The sequence below is a fragment of the Dromiciops gliroides genome, chromosome 2 (assembly GCF_019393635.1).
Source record: "Dromiciops gliroides isolate mDroGli1 chromosome 2, mDroGli1.pri, whole genome shotgun sequence".
Lineage (NCBI taxonomy): Eukaryota > Metazoa > Chordata > Mammalia > Microbiotheria > Microbiotheriidae > Dromiciops > Dromiciops gliroides.
The window spans coordinates 130278757-130306303 of NC_057862.1; the positions used below are offsets into that span (position 1 = coordinate 130278757).

At 34.7% G+C, this 27547-nt stretch overlaps 1 protein-coding gene across 1 annotated transcript in view; it reads left to right on the forward strand.

Annotated features, from left to right (window-relative positions):
• The window catches only part of MCTP2 (multiple C2 and transmembrane domain containing 2), a 275109-nt gene that overhangs the window by 105742 nt on the left and 141820 nt on the right, over nt 1-27547 (forward strand). Inside the window, exons 5-9 of the mRNA XM_043984960.1 lie at nt 3294-3436; nt 4334-4410; nt 4913-5024; nt 9040-9075; nt 26358-26522. Coding sequence (XP_043840895.1) covers nt 3294-3436; nt 4334-4410; nt 4913-5024; nt 9040-9075; nt 26358-26522 — 533 coding nt within the window. The remainder of the gene's footprint in view (nt 1-3293; nt 3437-4333; nt 4411-4912; nt 5025-9039; nt 9076-26357; nt 26523-27547) is intronic.

Consider the following 27547-nt stretch of genomic DNA (forward strand, 5'->3'; position numbering starts at 1 on the left):
TTAGACTCTTTGTGACCCTGTTTGGGGTTTTCTTGATAGATACTGGAGTGGTTTACCATTCATTACCTTCCTTAACTCATTTCATAGATGAGGAATCTGAGGCAAACAGAATTAAGTGACTTGCCCAGGGTCGCAGAGCTCGTGAGTGTGTGAGGCTGGATTTGAAATCTTTTCTTGACTCCAGGCCCAGTGCTCTATTCACTGAGCCACCTGGCTGTCCAAATTTTTTATCTACTGCTACTGTATCAGGGTAGAATTCTTCTTTATGCTGTTTGGTTCCTTCCATGTAGATGGAATTGTAGGGCTTTAGTCAGTAAGTAAAAAAAAAAACTTTATTAAGCATTTACTGTGTTCCAGGCACTGTGCTAAACAATGCAAGGAAAGACAGATTGTGTTGCATAGTGGATAGTCAGAAAGATCTGAAATTAAGTCCTCCCTCTTACCTATCCTGGCTATTTGACCATGAGTAAGTCATTTAACTTCTCAATGCCCAAGGGCAACTCCACTATGCATTTTTAAAGTGAGTTCCTTCTCTATACTAATAAATCAGATCCCATTAAAAAGAGGAAGAGAGGGAGGAGGAAGGGAGAGAGGGAGGGAAGGAAGGAAGGAAGGAAGGAAGGAAGGAAGGAAGGAAGGAAGGAAGGAAGGAAGGAAGGAAGGAAGGAAGGAAGGAAAAAGAAATAATTTAAGGGGTTTGTGTATTACAATGGGGAAAAAATTACATCTTTATTTTCACTAGCTTCCACTTGAAATTGAACATTTCCTTAAAATATAAATATGGAAAACAAATTTTATTCTGAGGAGTCCATAAGGTTGACCAAATTACAAAAAGTTTCCACTACATACACAAAACTGTTCAGAACAGGACTCTCATTTAGTCCAACCTCTCATCTTATAAATGAGGAAATTGAAACCAAGAGGTTCTGTGACTTGCCTAAAGCCACACAACTTGTTAGTGGTAGCTAGGACAAGAACCTAGGTCTCTTGACCCCCCTAGTCCATTGTTCCTCCCATTACACCATGTTACCTCTTTTTTCCACAGACCCTTTTTATTTATGGAGCTCCCAACAGAAAGGTCAAAGTCCTATTTAGGTGTCATCTCATCATTTGTATAATGGGGGAGGTGTATTATTGAGCAGCCGACCCCTTTTCAGAGCCTGCCTAGTTGAGATGTTACTTCCCTGACAGTGAGACATTTACTCTTAGATAGAAAACCACCACATGCACCAACCCCCAACCCTAACCCCCCCTTCTCAATTATTTTCCCTAACAATTAACGCTGTACTAACTTGACACTCTTTTTCCTTGTTTGGCTTTGTAAACCATCATCCTTTTTTCTATTAATTCCAGACATTAATATTTTCTTTCACGCAAGTGCCGCCATTCACCCGTGAAACAGTTTGAACATTATGTAGCTGTCAAGATGCCTAGGGATTACCCAGTATGCCTTGCCTGTGAGAAAGTGACACCACTGAGGCCTAGTTTTGAGATGTTTATTTTGAGAGTAAGCTGACAGGCATGAAGGCCTGATCCCAGAGTGGCAATTTCATTTAATTAAAGGCTTCTTTTTATTATAGTTTTTTCCCACTGTTTTTTATATATATATATCAGAATGATTGTTAAAGTCTGACTCACCAGAGGCCCTCTCTTGTACAGTAAGAGGGGGAGGGGGTAGACTATGTTGCTTACTACCATCTGCGGAATGGTTTAGAAAACATTCATTTTACCATCCTTCTCAGTACTCTTCACTAAATGAGTCCAGAATGGGAGAAAGGGCTAACATTAGTGTTTCATAGAAACTAAAATGATAGGACAGGTATGCAGATTATTGCCTATTTTTTTCCAAAAATGACTTTTTCCAGTATGACCTTGGCCTATACCCTTGAACTACTGCCCCAGATATTCTATTCAAGTTCTTGTTCTTGTTGTTGTTTTGCTTGGCTATGGGCGGCCTCAACTTACTACTTAAATAGAATTGTTGGAAATTACTTTGACTTTCAACAACACAAAATGGTTTGGCTAAATGTTTTGCTGAAGACTGAAGACAAATATGGATAGAACTGATTAGGAGTTAAGGATTTAATATATCTGATGGCAGAATGTTTGAATTTATTTTATAACAGTATACATACATATATACATATATATTGTGTCTGTTTTCTGGGAATATAAACATTTACTAAATGCAGTTATTGAATTAGTAATTTTCATTTCCATTTTTAAAATACATATATATATATACTATTCTTATTTCTAAGTTTAAATTGATATTGACATTATACTTAACATAAATTTAATTTTTAAAAATGCATTGGGAAAAAAAAAGCCTTTATTTCTGCATAATTACTTCACATTTTCCAAAAAAAATTAGATTTGGCACATGCCTTTAAAGCCTCATATTTGTCTCATGTGCATAGCAGCTAATGATACTACACTGACATCGACAGTTTGCCTGTTAGCCACTGGGTTTGTTTTTTTTTCTTGGTGGTTTGAATGTTGCAAACATTTTGGTATTGGACCATTCCTCATGTCTTCATTGTAATTTGGGTTCAGAGGCTATTATAATAAGCGATTCTCTTAATCCCCTTGGGGTTCAGTTTAAAAGCACCACAGTAGGCACCATCGCAGGTCAGAGATGTCAGGTCTGTGGCCAGCTGAGTAACTGGTTTCGAGTTCAGCTGGCCTTGTGGAACAATATGTTAGGGCTTTATTCCAGGTGCAGAGAGTCAAAAAGAGATATTGACTGTCAATTTAATCTCTACGCCCTCCTTTTCAGTGAACGTTGTTCCAGTCCCATCTTTTGAATCTCAGTAGCTTCAGAGAATTTTTTTAAAAAGAATCTGCAGGTCCTGTAGAGTCAACCATCTGTCCATGCTCTTTAAAGTGGTTTCTTTCCCTTTTGCCTGACACCCTGCTGTTCCTGGGAGGTACAGCCTTCTTCCCATGATTTCTGACACTGTCACTTGGTGCCTGTGAATTTTTTTTCTTGAATTAAAAAAAAGAAAGAAAGAAAGAAAAGAAAAGAAAACAACACAGAACAAAACTGAGAACTCTATTCAGATTCTACACACTGAAAGGGCAGAAGGAATGTCATTTATCCTGACACTTCTCATCTTTTTTTCTTTCTTGGCCCCTGGGGCCCTCCATATATAGGAGGACTTTCATTGAGACTTTGTAGATGTGCGTTGAGTCTTGAGAGGGCATAGAAGAACTTTGTTTTGTGATTCTTTGATTTTTTAAAAACTATTCTTATTTCTTCCTTGTTCCTTTTTTTGGCTTCTTTTTTAAAGGTACAAGTGATCCATATGTGAAATTTAAGCTGAATGGCAAGACCTTGTACAAAAGCAAAGTCATATACAAGAACCTGAACCCAGTTTGGGATGAGATAGTTATATTGCCAATACAAAGCCTTGATCAAAAGCTGCGAGTTAAGGTAACCATCTATGAATCGGACATTTTTAGCATTACTATTGCTTGCCCCTTTTATTTCCTCCATTGAAAATGAATGACAAAATGGATTTGACAAAATAAGTACTTTGTATTCAAGTGCAGTGTTTTTAAGATTTGAATACAGGACAAAATTATTCAGTATTCTGTATTCTGATGTTTGTTGCACCCAGATTGTTGGGCTATAAGCTACAGAAACCTTTAGTTAGGATAATTTTCTCTGCATTTAAACTTTCAGAATATAAAAGTTATTACCTGTGATGCAGTGATGATAAGTAATGAAAGGTTCCTTGTTAGAAATATGTTTATACTTAACAGAATGTTAAGGTACCAGTTGCAAACAACAATTGCTCTAACATCTGTGTTGAAATAGCCAGATGAGTTTTGCTACAGAATGTGTTTAACAAATTTATTCTTATTTGACAAATATATTCCAAATGGGAAAAATCTACTTGAAAATTACATATGAAAAGAAGTATAAAAATGGTTATGCATATGAATTGGGCTTTATATCATTTTCTTTCGATGTTTCAAAGTTGGGAGGTAAAATCCTTGAGATGAAGTAAACTCTTCCTCTCCTTGGGATCTGTTAATTTTGTCTTAAACAAACACATATATTATTATGCATAATATAATATGTTATATTATCAATCATATTACATTATAATATAGCATGCATGTACACATGCATGTAATAATATACTAAAATATTAATTAGACATATAGAATATTATATAAACTTCTAGATAATTGCATATATATTATATGCAGAGCTTAAAAACATTCAATTCCTAGTCACTAGGATGTCTTATCAGATAATGCTTTTAGTATACTTGATAACTATGAGCAAGCCATAGATGATTTTCATTTTCTTCCCTTTCAGGTATATGATCGAGATCTAACTACATCTGACTTTATGGGTTCTGCCTTTGTAGTCCTTAGTGACCTTGAACTTAATAGGTATTGTATCTTTTCTAAAATGATTTTCACAAGATGAACATAGAAGAGATAATGAGACAATTCTTACCGCAGCCTATCTGTGGTTCCTATATAGTTGAATTTCAAATTTTGGGGGGATTTGACTTATGAAGATTATACGGTTTAGTAAAAGTTTGGATTGGATTTTGAATCACCTATATAACATGATTTACAAAGAACTATCATATATATTAAAGCTGAACAGTCACCAAAATAACTAGTAGGAAAAGTGAGAAAAATATCTGGGTAGTTATTAAGATATTTCTGAACAATTGATTTGATCTCTTCTTCCAACTCTCTACTTCTCTCAACACCCACCACTTGCTATACCTCCCCTTACTGAATTGAGTGATGATCTTGGGTATTGTGGCATAGCTTAAAACAAGAAGTAGAATAATTTTTCCATAATTTTCTAATTCATGATATAACATATCCTTTAATATATCTGAAAATGCTAATGCTATTTATTATTGTTTACGTGTAGAACGACTGAACATATTTTAAAATTGGAAGACCCAAACAGTTTAGAAGAGGACATGGGAGTTATTGTTTTAAACTTAAACCTGGTAGTCAAACAAGGTGACTTCAAGAGAAACGTAAGTTATGAAGGGGGGGAGGGAAGAATGAAAAGAAATGTTGACTTCCTTAGATTATTCTGCTATAATATTAAATATTTAGATCTGCACACTTTAAAAAAATTTTTTACTGGTGTACAAGATCTCTTGGTGAGCAATTTACTCTGCCATTGAGATCAGTACCATCTCTGCAATTTATAGTCTTAAAGACTTATCTTGGCCAATGAAAGATTATATTATTTATCCTGGGACATACAGCCAGTATGTGTCAGAGCTCAGATTTGAACCCAGGTCTTCCTGATGTAAGGTCCTCCTATGCACTTATTATATTATGCTACCTCTTGTTCTTATATTATAAAAGAAATTATTATAAAGAAATGATTTAATTTATCAGTAGTTAAATATTATACATCTCCCTAAAAGGAGTAGCTCTAAAGAGAAAATATATCAATATTGGCTGTGCATATTATTTTAGAAAACTATAAAGAACATATGTAGCTTGTGGTTTTAGGGTTATGTTAATGATAGTCTGAATGATGACTCTAAGTATGTTTTGACAGTTTTGTTTACAATTTATGCTAGGTTCCAAATGACCCATGCAGTGCTCAGCTGTGAGGAATAATTTCCTTGATTTAAATGTTGCGTTGTATGGTTTTTTTAACATGGCAAAATATAAATTCATAGAACTGTAATTTATTTTAACCAACATGTTTTCCATTCATATATTCTTCAAGATGTACTTTTTCAAATTAGAATTTGCTATAAGTGAATGAAAATAATTGTGTGTGTAAATTATTACTAGTTCAAGAATTCTAGGTAATGAAAAAACAACTATTTTATCAGTATTTATGAAGCGTGATATGAATGTATTCTTTAAAATTATTTTATATTCAGGGAAGATATTTTTGTCTCCTTTTAGAGACTTAAACTGTACTAAAAACATATCCATGATAGATCTAATTTGCAAAACAATTTTAAAAATACCACCACCTTATGGGTGAAAAAAAAGGATAAAATTTAGGTTTATTTATTGGTTTATATTTTCAAAATAAATTGTGAAAATCTGTAGACTACTGTTAAATTAGATGTTGATAAATTACTAAAATATTTTTTTAAAAAGTTATTGTACGGGGAAAGTAGCAATTATTGGAAAGGGCATGGAGTTTGGGTAGAAGATGACAGTAGAAATGAACTTTATAGTTTCATGTACCTTTTATAAGTTTTGATTTTGGTTGCTACTACTTTTTGTAATTATCTAAGTAATTTTTATTTATCTAATAAAATCATACTTGTGATTGTAGTAGGCTTGTAGTCTACAGTAAAAGTGAGATGCCTATCTGGAATATATAATCCCTTATATGAGAATGGTAGAAGAAAAATGTTCATATATATTCAGCATAGCTAGTCATGCCTTTTGCATGTGGAAAGCCCGAAACATCAAGGTGAGGTAACCTCCCCAAGATCACTTAAGAAATCATTGACAGGACCACAAACAGAATACCAAGTCCTTGTTTTTATATCTAACTTGTTTGCCTATTTGTTTTTTGTTTGTTTGTTTTTGTTTTGGGGAATTGAATTAGTGCTTAAAGTATTTTTACAAAATTTTAAATATATTTTGTGTGTGCTCAGAAAGGTTTTTTTAAAGCTTAATGAAGACTGGGATTATCTGATGGAACGTCAATTGTCCTGAGCATCTCCGGGATAAATTTAGTGTTTCTGACTCAAATTTCTTGATGTGAAGGTACCTCATAATAACCTCGCTATTGAAAATAATAACTACAAAATCTTCATAAGCTCCAAGTGCTGTTTGGTTCAGAACTAGACCTTTGGTTTCAGATTCTCTAAAAGGAAATTTTAATTTGGAGAAATTTCCCTTTGAAAATATTATTTTAATATGACTCATGTTTTATTAAAAAAGGAAAAAGACTTCCTCTCAGCATCATTGAATATATGAGTTTGTGAACATTGAGTTACTCTATTTTAAAAGTTACTCATTTTATTTAAATTTTACTTTATAATGCAAAAAAAATCTGAGGTTTTAAGTTACAGAGCAGGTAGCAATCTGCCTTGGTAGTGGGAAGTTTGTCACAAGGAACTTCCTTTAGTCACATAAATCCAATCCAAAGCAAAAAGGGTGTGTATATCTGTCATTTAAATAGATTAGTTTTTTTTTTTTCATCTTTGAGGTATTAAGAGAAAATATCAAAGAATAATTTAGAATTACTCCATTCCATATAGGATTTAAATTGTAGAATATGGCAATCATGTTATTTTATTTAAATTTATTTAAAATAACATTTAAGTGCAGAATAATACTACACTTTTGTTATTTGCAATAGTGAATGGCATGCATGACTTCCAAGTAAATTTTTTTGTTTGGAAATATCAAAGTATGTTTCTAAAGAATTATTTTCTGATTTAAAAACTAGTGTAATATAGGATAGTTCCTGGACATATATGGATTAAAATGGATTTCAGAATTTCCCTGATTTCTTTCTATTTTCCTGGAGCAGCCTGAATTGAAGGTATTTAAATATGGTGTATATCAAATTGTTACAAATAATCAGGCACCTTGAGAATTTTACCTTTGTTTATGCTGGAGTGAACATATGCAAGAATATGATTTTGTAGGAGGAAGGCTAAGTTGGAGTTTATAGGACCTATATTGATGTTGTTGGGAGCTTAAAGAAATTATAAAAATTATGTTTCTTTGTTTGAAAATAATATAGCAGGAACTAAATTTAATATTCAGTTTGCAACACATATAACCTGATGCCATTTGTTGACTTTAAGATTTTCATGGGGAAAATGGACTTTTAATGAAGAATATGGTATTTAAAAATAGCACTATAATGATATTTCTGGTTTCAGAGTAGGAAGCATTGCATTTTCCTCCAAAAGTTATTTATAATCTCATTCCTACTTTTTTTGGAATGTATATTAGGAGAGAGGAATATATCATTTATCCAAACAGTTTCCTCCTACCCTTACAACCACACTATTATACACATTGTAAGTACTAAATGTAGTATGCTTGATTATATACATAATTAAGATGTAATCTTTAGTATTTATTTAAGTTTTAGCAACCAGTTAGTTGTTTAACTAACCAGCATGGAGCTTTACTGAATTGGGCAGCAATAGAAATAATAAAAAAGTAATATTGGAAGGAAATTTTAATTATGAAATACATTCAGCAACTTAAGTATGACAAATGAGTGTTAAAATAGATTACATGGTAAAGCTTCCTACTGTTTGGAAAAATGTTGTTTCCCTCAGTGCTTAAATTAGTCTGCATTTGAAAAATTTACTAAATAATGATACAGGTTCTTTATACATACATACACACACACACACATACATACATACATACATACATACATACATACATACATACATACATGTATATGTGTGGATATATACACATTCATACACACGTATGCATATACATATGTACATACATATGTGTGTATATTCCTGAGATTCTCTTCCCAGCTCTTTCAAAATAAGTATTCCATTCTACCACTTATTTATAAGACCTCTCAGAGTTGTATTTCAAAATGGCAGACAAATGTGATTGTTTCAGCCATCTTGAGGATAAATACTAATCTATGAAGCCAAGTAGATTTCACGCATTGGTTTCTGAACTTGTATTGGAAGTCTGAATAGTATATAGAAATATTTTATCTTTGTGCATTTTTTTCAGCTTGGTACAAAAGTAAAATTGTGAATATTTTTAATTGAATTTCAGACATAGATAATGTACAACAGAAGACTATTGTTTTTGACTCTCTCACCTTATCTTTTATTGGAAACTATCAGAAAATTATTTCAATAAAATGTCTTTATTTCTGAAACTTTTTCTTTTTAAAAAATAACGCACACCTTGGCACCAAATTCATTCCCTATAATCATGATTAATTAACCACAAACTATTGTAATATAACCCATTTTATTGTTACTAATATTTCTCTTCTTTCCTCTTTCTTCATTTATTTACATGAAATTTTGGGGGATCCTACTCAACAATTCTTAGAGGTGGTCAAATCGGAAAAGGTTAAGTGCAAGTAAGGTAATTTGCTTTTTTTTCTCTAAAATTGCTTAATAAATTCTTCTTAAATAATGCATATATAGTCATTACCTAGATAAACTAAATTCTAGGTATCATAATATACATTTTTCTGATGTTATTTTTTCTGAAAAATGGGAAATAACAAACCTTTCTAGTTGTATTTACTAAATAAATGGCTGTGGTGTTTCAACATTGGAACCTGAAAACATTTATACAAAATCTGTAGCAAACAAGACTGAATAAAAAGATAACACACACACATACACATATGTGCTTCAATTGAGAACCAGGAGTACCTCCTCAATTGGCTCTTATTTTCAGTTATAAGGTTTTCCTGATTCTTGGACACATTTCATTTTCTTACATTTCTTATAATTGGAGGGTGTTAAACTTAGTTTGAATTCTTAAATTTTAGTTGTTTTTAAAATTTGTTTTAAATTCACCCTAGTGATAATAGAAACAAATATTAGAATGTTAATTGAAAAAATTGCATGCTATCTTTTGAAAGCCCATATTAAGTACCTTCCAGATATCTTTATTTCTTTTTGGTTAGCAATTACCTAAAAATCTTCATGAGGTAACATGAAATACACACACACACACACACACAAACACACAAACACGTGTGTGTGTGTATGGCTTCTGAACATGTATTGGAAGTCTATGTACATGTGTATATGTATATATACATATCTATCATATATGTATTGTGCCGTCTTATTTATTCAGTCTCATTTGCTACAAATTTTGTATAAATGCTTGTAGATTCCAGGGTCATAAGAAATCTTCTCAGTCCCAAAGTTTTAAAAGAAACGTTATGGTGTTTTTAATTCATATAGCAAATACCAATACTGGAAGACCTGGAGGGTGGGGATGCAGAAATGAATAATCAGTTCAGCAAACAATTTTGAGTTGACTAATGTGAAACTTAAGGCTAATTATTGAGTTAATCTGAAAACTGTTCTGTCAGGTAAATTGCCATGTGTTATATCTGATCTGTTGTGTCTTTATATGTTGTATAGTGTAAACATGGGAGACTAGAAGTTAGGAAAACTGGGTTCTAATTCTTATCTTCTCACTAACTGATTACATGGCCTCTTTGGTTATCAGTTTCTCCAACTGTAAATAAGACATATGAGTCAGATGATGTCTAATGTCTATTGAAACTATAAAAAATATATGTGTTTGTACACATATATATGTGTACATGTTTTATAAGTTTGCAGCATGAATATATGTGGGATGTGTATGTGTATGCCTACAATGCATAAAGTGATATTTTGGATCTGATAGTTGGTAGATGCTTACAAGAAAAAAAAGTTTAGTACTTCAAATTTTACTCTTTGGTTTTCACAAGAGCCAAAGTTCTGTCTCTGTTATTATCTTGACATATATAATCTTTGCATTTTTGTATACTTTAAAAATAACTTGAGATAAGGCTTTATGTTATCCTGGCAGATCATTCAGTTCCCAAGGATCTGGTTAATGTCTTAGAATCTTTTAAAATAAAACTAAAAGGTGCCAAATAATGATATTGGATTAAGGAAAATATCATGATTCATTCTATTAAAAAAATTCCCTGAACTTTTGCTTTATTCTGTTATAGTCACTAGAGGGTAGAAGAGCATCAGTTCTCACCAAAGAAGACCCAGTTCAAGCTCTCACACATTAAGAAGAGTTTCTGTAGCCATCTGAAACAGTAAAGAATTTCCCAGAATGCTTTGGTGAAACCTGACAAAGCAGTATTTTCTAGTTTATTGATTCTGCTACTGCACTAAAAAACTAGTACTGCACATCAATAACCATCTTTAGTTAGGGAACTCTGGTCTGTGCAACAGTACTGGCAGTTTGTGGAAGAACATAAAGGCTAGAAAGAAAAATTGTGAGCTTGGGGAATATTGGAGTCTAGGGAGGACAGGAAAGGTTATGGAAGAATGGTCAAAGGAGTGGAGTAGGGTAAAAAAAAATGTTGACGGCCTGGATAAAGATATCAAAAATATGAAGGAAACATGGGATCCTGGAGAGCAGTATTGTCTATATTTGCAGAGCTCGGTGATAGCATTCCCAATTCTCCTTCTACTGTTAAAAAAAAGGCTTAAAAATCATATAGCACCTAGGGAATTCTTACTATATAAGATACTGTATAGTAACTGAATTACTCTGGCATATACATCTAAACAGAGATGCAGGTCTACCTGACTATATATATATATATATATATGTACTATATAAATGCATAATATGTAAATATAGAAACCCCTCAAACACATATCATGATTATATTAAATAGTCAGTGATGGAGATTATTGCTTGTTTGAGAAAGGGAAATGGGAAATTATTTACATTTTTCTAATACAAGAATATGGAAATTCCATAGTCACTGGTTAAAGACTAACAAAGGTAATTTAGACATAGATATGCCAACTAATTTTTGTTGATTTAGGGGGGTTTTATACTCTCCAACATTAAATTTTGAGTTGAGTTCTCCTATAAGATTTTTAAAAATGCATTCTATAATGATCCTAAGAGAAAAGAGTGATCATATTAAAAAGTATCCCAAATTTTACTAGCTCTAAGTGCTTATGTTAACTGTGAAAATGACTTGTTCACCTCAATTTTATTTTAGTAATAACTTGGGTTTATATCCATAATTTCATCCAAAATGATATGAGTTAAATGGCATCTTCTTAACCCATCAAACAGAAGGTTCCAAAGTATTGTACCTCTGTGGGCTTTCTTCCATATTCTTTTCTTGATATTACATCTCAGTTTTTAAAACAGAATGCATACAAAATGCTTTTAATAGATTTAGGAATTACTCCAAACTCTTTGCTCTCATTTTGATATCTTTAAAAAGTAATAATGTCAAGATGAATTCTCCCTTTCACTGAAAATTAGGTATAATTGCAGATGGAATGTTTGTGTGATAGTGTGCATGTGTATGTGCAGTGCAAATAAATTTAGTTTGCCAAATTTCACTTCTATGTTTTATATCTTGATATTATAAATTGTATATAATAATTAATAATTACAACTGATATGTCTTAAATTTTGAAAAATGTCATAATGACATGATCTCATTTGTTTTTCCCAAGCACCCCTTAAAGCAAATACTATTGCCATTATTATCTCACTTTTTTTCTAAGGAAACCAAAGACAGAGAGGCTTAGTGACATCTCTATCATACACAGCTACCTAATTAGTGTCTTCCGGCAATCCTAACTCCAGCAATCTTTTGACCATACCATATTGTTTCTAGATATCATAAATGAACCACTTTTAGTCCTATTTTCTTTAAGCTTCTATGTATAAGACCTGAAACCCAAAGAGGAATATCTACATATAATGTACTACCCTTCATATATTGCTTCATTCTGAGAATATAGACTGTGAGATACAAGTTTTTAGTGGTGCTGAGTTCTCTCAGGGCTTTCTGTACACTCACCTGGCCTCTCTTATGCACAGCAGCATGGATTTGTGAGGCAGCTGAATGTTATTTAGCACTATAGCCCCTGTGGAGGATTGTTTTCCTGTATGAATGTCAATATAAGGAATGAACCCTAGGCTTGTGACTCCTTCCAATAGCGTCTTGCTATTTCCAACATTGGAAATTCTTGTTAACCATCTAAGTAGCTTGGTAAGAATCCATGGCTGATGCTTTTTTTGTCACTTATTTCCTCTCACTGAGATGAAGGTCTCAAGTCACCAGTATCCAGGCAGGCAGTAGCACTGCGAAAAGGCTACACAAACAATTGGTTTTGCTTGGGGAAGCTCTCACTTCGACCTGCAGGATGGTATGCCACCAATTTGAGTGACAGAGTTGCCAGCTAATTCTGTTCTGTTGCCATGTATTCAGTCAGAGTGAACTGATTGGATAAATTGGCTAAAAGGTTACTTGGGAATCCTGAGAATTAACTTATCATGAGACACAGTCCTATTCCCTCTCACACTTCTCATCCTGCTTTAATTTTCTTTGTCTTCCTCAGTGTATTTGATTTTTCTAGAAAAACCCTTTGGCATCGGCGCATCTTAAGTAGCAAACTCAGATGCCACAGGGTCCGGTGCCATCTCAGCAGTCTCCTGTCAGTTTAAATGCCTTTTCTTTTCCCCTTTCCCAGAGGGCAGCTGCCTCCACTGGCTGGTTTGCTTGCCTAATGAGTGAGACTCCGGAATTCTTTTTGCAAATCACGGTGGTTACAGTCTTGATTCTGACCTAGTCACAGAGACTTAAGTTCTTTCCCTGCCTTCCTCTCTCTCCTTTTCAAGCCTTTCCTCCTCTTTTCCCCTCTCACAATACTCAGGCTGCCTTCAGAACATAATGCAATTCATCGCTTTCACTTGATATCTCCCTATCTGCTCATGTATTTTGTAGACTGTAATTTGCAGAAAAAGTGACTTGATATGGGTTTGTGAACTTTCTTGGCTCGAAATTGTTTTAAACACTTTTAGCCACATGGAAGCTTTCTTAGTTTATGAGTAGGTAGGTATATGAGAAATGAAAAGAAGAGGATGAGGAAAGACGTGGGCAGAAATGCTATTTACCTATTAAATTGTGCTGCTCTGTTACTACACATTGGGAAAGGGAGGAGTTAGTTGTTCATTCAGACCTGGTTTTGTTTGTTTGATTGTTGATTGGTTACTTTTTAGATTAGATCTATGATTTTATCCATGTAGAGAGCTTCTGGTGAGGAAATCCCTCTATCAATGTAGAATGACTCCTACTCTATCTTTAATCTTTTTTTTTCTTTTGTGGGGCAATGGGGGTTAAGTGACTTGCCCAGGGTCACACATCTAGTAAGTGTCAAGTGTCTGAGGCCGGATTTGAACTCAGGTCCTCCTGAATCCAGGGCCAGTGCTTTATCTACTGCACCACCTAGCCGCACCCCCTACTCTATCTTAAAGAGTTGCCTGGGGCACTGAGAGGGGACTTGCCTAGGTTTATGCAGCTAGTATGTGTCAGAAGGGGTGTTTGAACCCAGGTTTTCTGTCTCATAGGTCTGCTACACCTCATGTGAAACTCAAATAGAGTCAGATTGCCTGCAGGCACATGTTGACTTAAAAACCACAAATTAACATTATCTGTGTCATATTGTATTTTTATTAATTTTTGTTAAACATTTCCCTGTTACATTTCATCTGGTTCAGGCTGTGCTCAGTGTTTTGCTGGCAGAGAGTTTGACATTTCTGTAGTATACCAAGCTGATCATTATATACTATATTGTTGGGAAAAGGGAAGATGACACCCTCTTCCTCTCCAAGTATATTCAGAGATTGTTCATTCACACATTCTGCTTACTTTTATTGAGTAGGAATCCCTAAATTTAAACACATTGGATTTATATGTGATTGTGTGTGGCGCTTGTGAAAATTCTAACCTATTTTTACATCTCTCAGTTGGAGACAGATTATAAAAGGCAGAGGAAGAATATATTTCCTCTTTCTTTTCCATTTTCACTTCAGTCACACGTTCTCAACCCAATCCCATTTCCCATTCAGAATCCCATTTAAAAATATATATATTTTTTTCCTACCCTGAAGTTATGGGATTATATTTATAGTTTTGTAGAACTGTATTTGTAGAGATAGCTAGGTGGTTCAGTAGGAATAGCTAGTGAAGTAAACTAGTAATACTAGGAGGACTAGTTAGTCCCATTAGCTAATTAAGCTATTAGACCCAGGATAAGGCACAACCTCCATTTGCCTAATTTTTTTTTTCAATCTGGAGTTGTTCATTTGTCCAGGGACCAGGAATTCATGGGTTTCAAGAAGCTTCTCCACCTCCCTTCACCCACTCTGCAGCACCACCTGAAGACCATTGTAGCTATGTCCTTTGCACACCATAGAGATGCTGATGTTCTAAGATAGACCCTAGATTGGGCCCAGCAGAAATATGCTAGTGTTGCTTGACTGATTTTAATTGTAAAAGGTTCAGCTTCCCAATTCCAGTGTTAGATATGTTAATGCATTGCTAGGTCTCACTGACTGGGATGGTGCCTCCACTGGTATGGATTGTGACCTTTCTGAGCTTCTCATCTTGGATTATTCTTATGCCACTATGTCTATTGTTACTACTGCTATTGCTACTATTGCTACTACTATGACTACTATTACTACTGCTGCTACTATTAATACTACTGCTGTATTACTATTATTATTACTACTACTATTGCTACTACTGCTGCTGTAGCTACTACTAACAGTGTTACTACTACTGCTACTATTGTTGTTGCTGCTGCTGCTGCTACTACTACTACTACTACTGCTGCTGCTGCTATTGCTGTTGCTGCTACTATCACTACTCCTCCTACTGTTGTGCTATCACTCCTAAAATTAATCCTACTACTATTACTGCCACAACTATTGCTACTGCTACGGCTGCTATTACTGCTAATAAACTACTACTAACATAACTACTACTAATAATCGGTATAGATATAATACTCTAAGGTTTACAAAATTCTATACACATGCTATCTCATTTGAACCTCATAGCAGCCTTGTGAGGCAGGTGATATTATTCCTCTTTTACAGATGAGGGCTCTTGGAATACCATTGTACTTTTATCAGTCATCATATAGCAATCAATGATGTTCCTGTAATCCCTGCTACTGAAACACTAAGAGTAGTAGGTTAGGGGGCAGCTAGGTGATGCAGTGGATAAAGCATCGGCCCTGGATTCAGAAGTACCTCAGTTCAAATCCGGCCTCAGACACTTGACACTTACTAGCTGTGTGATCTTGGGCAAGTCACTAAACCCCCATTGCCCCGCAAAAAAATAAATAAATAAAAGAGTAGTAGGTTAGGGGCAGCTAGGTGGCGCAGTGGGTAGAGCACCGGCCCTGGAGTCAGGAGTACCTGAGTTCAAATCCGGCCTCAGACACTTAACACTTACTAGCTGTGTGACCCTGGGCAAGTCACTTAACCCCAATTGCCTCACCAAAAAAAAAAAAAAGAAAAAGAAAAAGAGTAGTAGGTTGCTTGGCGTCAGGAGTTCTGAGCCATAGTACCCAAGGGCCCTGTAGAACTAAAATGAGGACCTCCCAGGACTGGAGGCCCTTCAGGCTCCCTAAGGAGGGCCAAATCTACTCAGGCCCAAAGTGTAGGAGGTCAAAGTTTCTGTGATGATTATGAGTACACTAGTGAGAGACCTTGCTGTACTTATAATTTGGGCAAGATATGGAGATCTGGTCTAGGAGTAAGAGGAGAGGAAGAACAGGACCTATAATAGCCTCTGTAGGTGCTGTCACTCCTTCTTCAGCAGCCACATTGAAGACCCAGGGAGGAGAAAAAAATTCTCATCCGGAAAGTCCTTGGCACTGCTAAATGGTTCAATCAGACATAGATATGTTTTCATTAGTGGAAATCACATTAAAGAAGAGCCATTACCACTGTACCCTAAGGACCTTGGGTCCTTTCCACCTGACTTGCAGCTAAAATTTTGTATATATCTTGTCTCCTTATATTAGAATTCAGGCTCCTTGAAAGTAGAGACTATCTTGCTTTTTTTTTTTTCTATTTGTATCTACATTCTTTTGTACACAGTGCTTAATAAAGGCTTTTACACTCTTTCATTCATTTCTCTGGGCTTTAACTTCCTCTATAAGATGACAAGGTTGGGCCAAATGATTTCTAAGATCTCTTTATGTTCTATTCATAATTCTGGACAATGTAGCATTTTAAAGGTAGCATTTGCTTTGTGTACCTCATATTATGTATACCTCTGCTGGCTCCATTTTCCTGGCTCTCTTTGATTCACTGATTAAAATACAATGTGATTTCACAGTGATGATCCACCAAGACCTGACCTCAGGAATTTGGAAAATTGAAGTTAAAAGATACACGTTGGTGAAATAAAATAATTGATGTAAAGGTGAGCTTTTATGTTTGAGGACATTGCTCGACACTGGATTTTATTGGTTTTTTAGAGAGTCATTGTTGGTCATTGAGTAATCACAAAGAAGTTCTGAGAAAAGGAAGAGAAAGGAGAGGAGTGTTTGGGTTTTGTTTCTCTGGCTTTTTATACAAGCTTAAGTTCATACCTGCAGTTGAGGAAGATAAGGAAAATCTCCTTTTAATTGGTCTGTCAGCCTCAAGGCTCAGCCCTTTCCCATCCATCCTCCATACACTTACCATAGACATCTATTCCTGAAACAGACAGCTGTCCCTATTATCCATCTGCTCATTAAGCCACAGTGCCTATCTGTTACCCCCTAGGATCAAAAATAAGCTTCATCATTTAAAGCCCCTGACAATATGGTTGCACTTACCTTTTCAGGCTTATTACCTATTCTCCTCTTCACATAGTCTATGATCTAGCCAAGCAGTCCTCTTTGCTATTCCTCAGACATGATATTCCCTCTCTGATCTTCATGTTTTATACACATTTTGCTCATATTTTATCTTGCCCACGCCCTCCCCTTAAAACCCCTAGCTTCTTTCAGATGTTAGATCAGGTGCTAAAGGTCCTTCATAAGGCCTTTCATGATCCCCTCACTTTTTAGTGCCTTGTCTCCCAAATTACATTGTATTTATTTACTTCATACAGATTTTGTATTCATATATATGTAGTTTCCATTGATAAAATGTGGTTTCCTTCAGGGCGGGGACTGTTTGATGTGCCTAGCATAGTGACTGGCACATAGGAAGCACTTAATAAGTGTTTGTTGATTGATTGAAATAGCTAAAAATTAGAGGAAGATAGGTGGCATAGTGGATAAAGCACTGGCCCTGGAGTCAGGAGGACCTAAGTTCAAATCCAGCCTCAGACACTTGACAGTTACTAGCTGTGTGACCTTGGGCAAGTCACTTTAACCCTCATTACACAGCAGCAAAAAAAAAAAAAGGAAAGAAATAGCTAAAAATCCACCATCATTTACACAAGTATGGATCATCCCAGGTCAATATTATAAAATCATATTTTGTTAGCTTGTTGTATACTCCAGTCATTTTGTGGTAACTAAGCATTTCCTTTTCTTTAACCAAGAAATATAGAATAAGTAAGATATAATACATCCTCTACAGACTAGAAGCATGTTGGTCTTTTTTTCCTAAAGGAAATAGCTTAGTGATGACACTACCTTATTCTTTAAGTAGATTGAATTCCACATAAAACTTTTTCAACTAAAGTGCACATACATATAGATATACATATCTGTGTGACCAAATTATTTTATATAGACTTCAGTTTAAAATTTAATCTCAGATCTACACATAAATCCTCACAAAATCATTTAAGGGAAAAAATAAAACTAAATTTCCCACATAGGACATGGGAACCGGGGGGGATTTATGCCTACAAAATCTGCCTCCACCAACTTAAAGAAGCTGTTTAGTGTTATCACTTTTGGAGGTCTGTTCCATGGAAGCATGGATATCCTCATGTCATTCCATAAAAGCTGTTGACAGGGTATAGTAGTTTCACATGATGAAAGTCAGGCCAGGGATATTTTGGGGAAGCATTTTATAAACTGAATGTCCTTCCTTAACTCTTTCAGCTTAGTGTTCATCATAGGCCTCATCTCTTAATGTTCACATTCTTCCTTAGATAGACATTGCTAGGGAGCTATTTTTTACCTTCTTTGTTCTGTTGCCTACCTAGTTGCTAATGGGAAATTTTTTGTATATCAGAGTTGAATTTTTTTAATTAGAATATTATTAAAAATGATTTCCTTTCCCTCAACACATTCCCCCCTCCAAAAAATGACCTTAAAGAGCTCTAAGGACAATTCTATTGTTGGAGTTGGTAATACCTGGCATGGACCAATCCAACAATCAATCATGTATTTACTAAGTACTTATGTCCTAGGCACTAGGAATATAAATACAAAAAAAAAATGAAATAAAACCTGTCTGCATAAACTTATATTCTAATGAAAAAGGCAACATGTACCTATAAAAATAAAGTGAATATAAACTCCACCAAGGATTTAAATACAGGATATTTGATATTTAATGGTTGAGGGTATCAGTAAAGACTTCATGTAGAAGATGGTTCTTAGACTGAGTCTTAAAAAGAGAGAGAGGGTACTTTATGAGGTAGAATAAGGAGGGATTGAATTCTAGGCATGTGTGATGACCAGTTCAAAAGTATGGAGTTGGAAGATAATGTTGTCATGTGTGAGGAACAGAGAGAAGGCTAGTTTGGAGAATGCAAGGGTGTGGGAGGCAGTAATGTCCAATGAAACTGAAAAGAGAAGTTGGGGGCCATGATGTTTGGGGCCTTAAAAGCTAAACAGAGGAATTTGTATGTTATCTTGGAGGCAACAGGAAGCCTCTGGAGTTGATTGAGTAGTGGAGTAACATGGTTTAGATCTAAATGTAAGGAAAGTCTCTTTGGCAGCAGTGTGTAGAATGGGCAAGAGAAGGGAGATGAAGCTGGGAGACCAATTAAAAGGCTATTGCAGTGATTTACGGGAGAGGTAATAATGGCAGGCCTGAACTAAGGTGGTAGTTGTGTGAGTGGAGAGGGCAAGGTGGCCTCATTTTCCAGTCCCTGATTGCTGCTTATATTGCTAAATTGGTATCTATGCCTTCCCATTACAGCACTAACCCTGGGCTTTCTCTACTGTTCTACATATTTCAAGACTTAATGATCATATATCTGGAAAGCATGTCTATATGACCATTTGATTCCCCCTTCCCTATATTTTTAAAAGAAATATATTTTATTGATATCCTTTTTCAAAATTAATTTTATTGCTGTATTTTATTTTTTACATTACCTAAATTTCCTGTTTCCCTCTTCTCCTTAGCTCCCAAATAGCAATGCCTTAAATCAAAGGGCAGAAGGAGAGGAAAAAAAAAAGTTAAAGAAACCTAACCATCATATCAAAGAAGTCTGATATTTTTGAAGTACACAACACCCATAATATCCTCTCTTTGCAAAGAAGTGAGAGGAAATGCTTTATCATATTTCTTCCTTGGGGTCAAGTTTAGACATTATAATTTTAAAGCTATTAGTTTTGGTCTTTTTGTTGTTGATATTTTTCATTTATATTGTAGTCATGTATATCATCTTGGTTCTGCTATTTCAATTTACGTTAGTTTATGTAAGTCTCCCTATGTTTCACTGTATTTATAATTAATTGGTTCTTACAGGACAGTAATATTTAATTATATTCATGTGTAAGAACCTCTTATTTTCACATCATTGAAATTCTTGATTTGGTCTTATGTAATGACATCGCTCCCTTATTTGGTTAAAATTTTGCTACCTAGCTAGAGCTATTAATACTACCTGATTTGATTTTCTTGTTTTTAATTGTATAGCTTTTCATATTCAGGTTAGATTATCCAGAATTTGTTATAGTATATGGTACAAACTATTTGTCTAAACTTAATTTCTGCCAGACTATGTTCAAGTTTTTCAAGAAATTCTTGTCCAATTCCCTAGGTAATTTATGTTTGGGAATTACTGAGTTCAGATATTTTTCATTCTTCCATCTCTAGTGACTGTTTTGTTGATCTCCTTTTTTATGTTTTAACAAGTAGCAGTTATTTATGAAGGCTGCTTTATAATATGATTTAAGATCTGTAAATGCTATACTTCCTTCATTGATATATTTTCATTGTTTCCATTCATGTTTTAAACCTCTTATTCCTCCTAATGAATTTTGTTATGTTATTGAGATCTGTAAAATATCCTCTTGATCGTTTAAGTGGTATAACACTAAATGTGTATCAATTTTAATAGTATTATCACTTTTATTATGATATTGGAATGCATCCTAGTCCAGTTTGATAAAAACCTAGCTTTTAGAGGCAGTATAATGCTGTGGGAAAATACTGGAAAAGGGACTTGGGTTATAGGAAATTGGTTCTGGCATTCACTAGCTGAGTGAACAAATTTATAGTAATAGCATTTATACTTCAAAGGCTTTTGATTTCTTTCCTATGGATATTCCTTCCACCAGTAAACCTCACAAGCCCTCCATGACTTTAGTGCGTGATCTAGGAGGTTCCTGTTATCTAAAAAGCTCCATTATCCAATAGCCAGCTTCATGATAAACTTTTATGAACTAAGCTAGTCCGGTCTTTGGACAACAGACATATAATTTGTCAATGTATCTGAAACTTATCCAACTTGCTAGCACTTAACACATGGCATAGATGTTGAGCACCCAAGTCCATACCATAAGACATTAGAGGAAGCTTTCAATGGAGGAATGATAACAGTGATGATGATTATGATAAACTTAACGTTAATATTCATCACATCTTATAATTCTTAAAACCCTGTGAGGTAAGGAGAGAAGAAATTATTATTACCACTTTATAATTGAGGAAACTAAGGCTTAGAGAGATCATGACTTGTCTCAGAGCAGGGCTTTTAATAAGTATGTCGTATGTTTCCATTATATTTCACTGTGTAATAAAATTATTAGAATTCAGAGTTTGGCGAGCCAGATTCTCCTTCTGCAACCCTTTGGTAACACCAGTAACTCATGCCCCATGATATAACTTCAACTTCATTCTATTTTATACATTAGCAATGGCAATCCCTTCACTACTATACTTTTTTTGTTCTAAAGTTTTATTTCAACATGAACATCTTTATTAAGATTCTCTTATATTTTACTACAGAATCAGAAAATTTTTGAATTGTAAGGAATTTTAGAGATTAATTAACTTATACTCATCTCGTAGATAAAATCTTTCCCAAGGTCACAAGTACTTTGTGACAAATGTGGAAATATAGCTTAGGTTTCTTGAGTACTATTCCAGAACTTCCTTTTCATACTGCCATGTTGGTCTCTTTTGTCATTAATACTGAAGTGTGTGGCAATACCTTCTTGAGAGCACTGTATATATCAATTTCTATTTGCATTACAAATAGATTAGAAAAACCAACCAGCTGTTTCATGAGGTTTATACTGGAAAAGACAAAATACCATCTCAAATCACTCTAAAAATGAAGACTTGTGGTAATAACCAACTCAATTTATGTTTGTTTTTATTATATATATATATAAAGTGGTTGCTTATTTTCTGACATGGGGATAGTTCTTATGATCCCACCTGATTTCCCCGTTTATTTAAAGTTCCATAGTTCAGGCTGAATATAGTAAAATAAGTACAATGAAGGGTTTGTGGGAGAGACAGAAAAAATATATTAATATATAATTTTGTTAAGTTGATGGGGAGGAGAAAATTAATCCATATGAACTGAAGTACTTTTGTGAGGTGAGCTAAGAAGTTAGGGTCAGAACCGAAGGTTTGACATAGTTCAGGTGAAACAGACTTCCCTTTTGATAGGTCACTTCCCTTTCTTTCTTCACATTCCAACTCTGTTAGGATAGCTAATTCTGCACATAGGCTCAGGCAGAGACTCAAGAATCTTAGTTGTATAGCCAAGTGAATTAGAGGAGATGAGATGATTTATTACTGGCAGAAAGGGAGTGCTAGAGGTTAGCACTGTAGCCTTCTGAGAGCATAGATCGGCAGAGTAGCACACACAATGGTTCAGAACTAGCCGACCTCAAAGAAAGACTTAGTGCCCTTAGAAGAAAGAAAGGTATAACCCTCCAACCCTTAGCTGTACAAAATAAATGTGGAAGTTATTAAGAATCTTATATGTATATACACACACCCTGACAGAATAAAGGGCTTACAAAGAGAAACTTTATTTTGAAGAGAACTATTTTATAGTTTTTAATAGATATTTTGGAGGAAAAAATAGCTGAGTGGAAAACATGCAAGTCTCTTTTCACTTTGTGAACCATGCAATAAATATGTCCTCTCCCACCCCATCTTTGGGGGGAAAAAAAAAGAAAAAAGAAAAAGAAAAAAAAATTGGACTGGATGCAGCAAGTACATCACATCAAACATGACTGTGTTAAATACTAAAATGTTCAAAGTACGACTGAGATAGATAAAGGCTTTGATGGGAAGTGGATATTTCCCAGGGACATTACAAGCAATAATCCAGATGTTATGGTGTAATGCAACGAGTGTCCATGGATAGATCGGGAGCTCAAGCCAAGCAGCGCCTGCTGTAGGCCTTAGCCCTCCACTCCCATGCTGTTCTGCCATATGGAAGCAATCTCTAGGCCCCTTTAATAACCAGCTTTGGATTCCATTTTCACAGGGCTCATAGAGCTAAGTGGAACTGTTTTATGGACAAGTTAGATAGAAGCCTTTCCAAGATAAACATCCAATTTGAAATTAGGACATACCAAGCCGCAAAATTATTTTAGGGCATATTTCATGGAAGCGCTGCCATTTTTCTTAGGCAATTGCCAGACTGTAGGATGCCCTTTGATCCCTTGTGGACATTACTCCCTTTTTATAAAAAGGATTTTGAAATAGTTGCAGTGTTTAGGGAGGAATATATCTGCCGGGACTTTGAAGTATGTCCATGGGAACAGTCATGCTTTAGCTTTTTGGCCTGCGAGTCAAACTTTAAAAAAAAAAATGCAGCTGGATTTATGAATCAAAATCTCATTTTCTTTTTAAAGGTAGGAGGTTTCAGCCTGTGTCTCTAATAATCCAAATAATGATTTAAAGGGAAGTATATTAACATGTATATAGAATACACTGGCTTACATTTGCCTTAATAAGTAAGAGATAGGAAGTGTAAAGACATTTGTGTTTATGTGTCTTATAAACCTTTATTACCGAATGCGTCACAACCTAATTCTAAATTTCAGCCTTTAAAGAAATTACTCATTTTCTTGTAGCAGATGTATTTGTCTTTCTTTTCAACAGCCTTCAAACTATAGCCTTTGAGTATATTGAGAGGAGAGAAAGATTCATGCAATTTTTATATAGTGTTTCATTTTTAAGGTTGTCATAAAAGAATAGACCAAACATCCTGTGTTTGCATTGTTGCTTCATCTAATTAAGGATAGGAAAGTGACTTGTATTGGATGAGGTAAGCCACTAGATAATTAATATGGTGCTGACATACCATTTGTTCTGGTAAATTGTGACTAACTGGTGTCTGAGTGAATCTTTGTCTAAATGATTCCAGAAGATATATTGCACAGATGACAAGAATGAACAAGCTAAGTTAAGAATTCATCCATTAACTTGGATCCTTGATGCCATTTAAATTTTTCTGCCTTTTTCCCCCTCCCCTTCAAACAAAAGAAAAACAAGAGATCTAAATTTTCTAGTGAACCCAGGGTTTTATTTTTTGAAATAAATATCATTCAGCTATCTCCATGTAACCTAATAATATAGATATTTAGATCGACATTTGTGTGTATCTTAGTTATCCTTAGCATCTATTGCTACCTCTTTCATTTTGTAGTATTTATCTGTCACTAAGAAGGCCAGGTGGCATATGCCTATAGTTCATGCTACTAGAGGGGCTAAGGCTGGTGGACCACTTGAGTTTGAGAGTTCCAAACTGTGGTAATGCTAAAGTCAATCTGACAGACAGGTAGGCAGGCAGGCAGGCAGGCAGAATACGTCTGGTGCCCTTCTGGTGAGTGAGCCTCTGGGGATCAGGGTACCATGATACTGACTAAAGATGGGCACTAGATTTCTAGCCTGGGTGAGATAGAGACACCTAGTCTCAAAAAATAGGGGGGAAAAAGTGTCATCATTTGTTGATTTGGATATTGTTAAATTTAGCTGCCATTGAAGACTTATTCCTGGGAGGTGATCATGTCAGTGGCAGCCTAAGGAACTTGAGTTGAAGTAACAAACTCAAATGTGAAAGCAAAATTCTAAGGCAATATCTCAAACTACCTGAAGGTTTTTCAATAAGCTATGCTTAATATTTATTCCATTCTTCACAATCATTTTTTCCTTTCTTCTTACTACTAAAATGGTTAGAGGCAAGGGTTAGCTGCTTTGGTAAGTGGTCAGTTCTAATGCAAAAACAGGGAAACCAATTCTTGACTTTGGTCACTAAAAATAGAATATGGCTAAGGATGGGGATTCTACCTGTGATTTAATTGATTTGGGGAACTCCCAAGTGAGAGAATTCTCTCCACCAATGCATAATAGTGAGTTAATTTAAATTATTGGGAAACCAAGGCTGGGGTTTTCTAAAATATTACTACTTATAAATTAATGGCTATTGCACCAGTTTAGGCAGTAAGCATTTATTATTAAAGTATATCAAATATTAGTAAAGAATTGATTGTGTGGCATTTCCCTAACTTCCTCATTAGTCACAGGCTTACGGGTCTAAACAGTTACATACCCAGCATATTGAGCCAAGAGAAAGAGGAGAATGCGCATGACAAGTTCAAGAGAGTCTCAGGAAGCAAGAGAGCAAGCCCCTGTGGTCCAGTGCTTTTCCTGCTTCCAATAGAGGCGGTTCCTTACGCACTGATCATAATTAATTGACTAGCATCATTCAATTGTTTGGGTCTAATGGGAGAGCAAGGGCACATTCAGATAGGAGTGGTTTTAATCCACTTAGTTCACCAGCCTAGACAGAGTCTTATCACCATTCCTTGGACTCACCTTGACCTCTGAAGTAGGGACAAGAGAAATCCAACTAAAACTGGGTCCCTGTGTCCCCTCAAGAACTCCCTAATTCATAATTATTTTCTCACAATAGTGAGGCCACATTTTCAGTAACTCATAGTCTTAGAAGGTTGTTTAAAGGATTTAGAGATTAAATAACTTGTCATAAATGATACTTTTAGTCAGAGATGGGCTTGAACCAGGGGTGTGCTGGTTAGTGCCAACTCCTACTGCTCTTAAGAACTGGTTGTGGCAGGGCAGCTAGGTGGCAAAGTGGATAAAGCACTGGCCCTGGATTCAGGAGGACCTGAGTTCAAATCCGGCCTCAGACATTTCACAGTTACTAGCTGTGTGACCCTGGGCAAGTCACTTAACCCCCATTGCCTCATCAAAAAAACAAAACAAAACTGGTTGTTAAATTTTCAGCGTGAGTATTTACAGGTCAGAAATCAGCAAACAACACTACAAATCAGGACTTTATTTGTTTTGTTGATTGTCTACATATAAACACAGAGACTTAACATGATGAATAAAATATTAATGATGCAAATTAAAAATATATCATGCATACATTTTTTCAGGAGTGCCAGTTGTTAAATATTTAGCAGCATACCAGTTGGCTTGAACCCAGGACTTTCTGGTTCTGAGGACAGCTTTCTTTCTACTATGACACAATACTTCTCACCATTAGAATTCATTTTAGAAAATTTTATCTTAGAAGTCTATTGCTTGCTGACACTTAAATTATTCTAATATCTTCAAATGAGGTAACAGTTTTCAGAGTCAAATTCTGAAGTCAGATCTATAGAATTATCAAGAGATTTTAGTAACTGATATATATTTTTTTCTCTTTTTAGTCCTCTTTGATACGCAACCTGCGACTTTCAGAATCCTTGAAGAAGAACCAACTCTGGAATGGAATTATTAGTATTACTTTATTGGAAGGGAAAAATATCTCTGGAGGAAGCATAACAGAGATATTTGTCCAATTAAAACTAGGCGAGCAGAAATATAAGAGCAAGGTAAGTCTCACCAATTTTATTAGGAAATTAGTAGCTTTAAGGGTATAGGGTGACCCCTGTTTTGTATCTTACCCGTTCCTAACCATTTCCCCAGATTTTACTGTAATAAAAACAATTACTTTTGCGTTTAAAATAACTGTAGTGACTACATACATTTCAAAATATATTTTTGTCCATATCATTCAAGAAATGTGAAGGCCTATTCATTTTGTTATATGCCATAACAAAAAATGCTATTTTACAGATTATTTTGAAAAATGCCAGTGATACCATATATATATATGTGTGTGTGTGTGTGTGCATATATGTATGTATGTGTGTATATATGCACATATGTATGTATACATAGATACATTCTAATACATGGAGGTTCTAGTACTTTTTCTTCTTGTAAGTCTTCAATTTATTTTTTTATGACAACCCTAGGTATCATAATCTCCAGGAAGATCCCAAAGTATTTTCATAGGTATAGGGGGAGAAAAAGAATCACTAATATAGTACATTGCATTTTTATTGAAATGTTTACATATAATTCTAGATTTAAAAAATCTGTGCTCTTCAATCTCTTTGCCTACCTATCTTTGATTTTCATACAAACAAGGATCTATTTTCCCCAGTAATACTGTTGTTTCTTGCTATTTTATTCTTGATTAACACAAATGTTGAAAATATTTTTTGGAGAAGTTGAAAAGAAATATATTTTGGCTTCCTTGGAAGATTTTTCAATTTATTTTCACCATCAAATACTCATTTTATTTTTAACATAATAATACAAGTTTACATATATATTTATATAATTAACTGGCAGTATTTCAAAATAATTAATCATTATATAAGTATGTATATTATATCATGAGTATTGTAACATGTAAACATGTAAATTCCAAAAGGGTTCAAGGAAGCATGAATAGACCTGAAGCAGTATCATTTCCCCTACTGTGTCATTTTTAGTGCAATACCAACTACTCAATTATTTCTCTTTCTACAAAATGTAGTGTAGAATTGAAGCCACAGAGTTTAAGAAA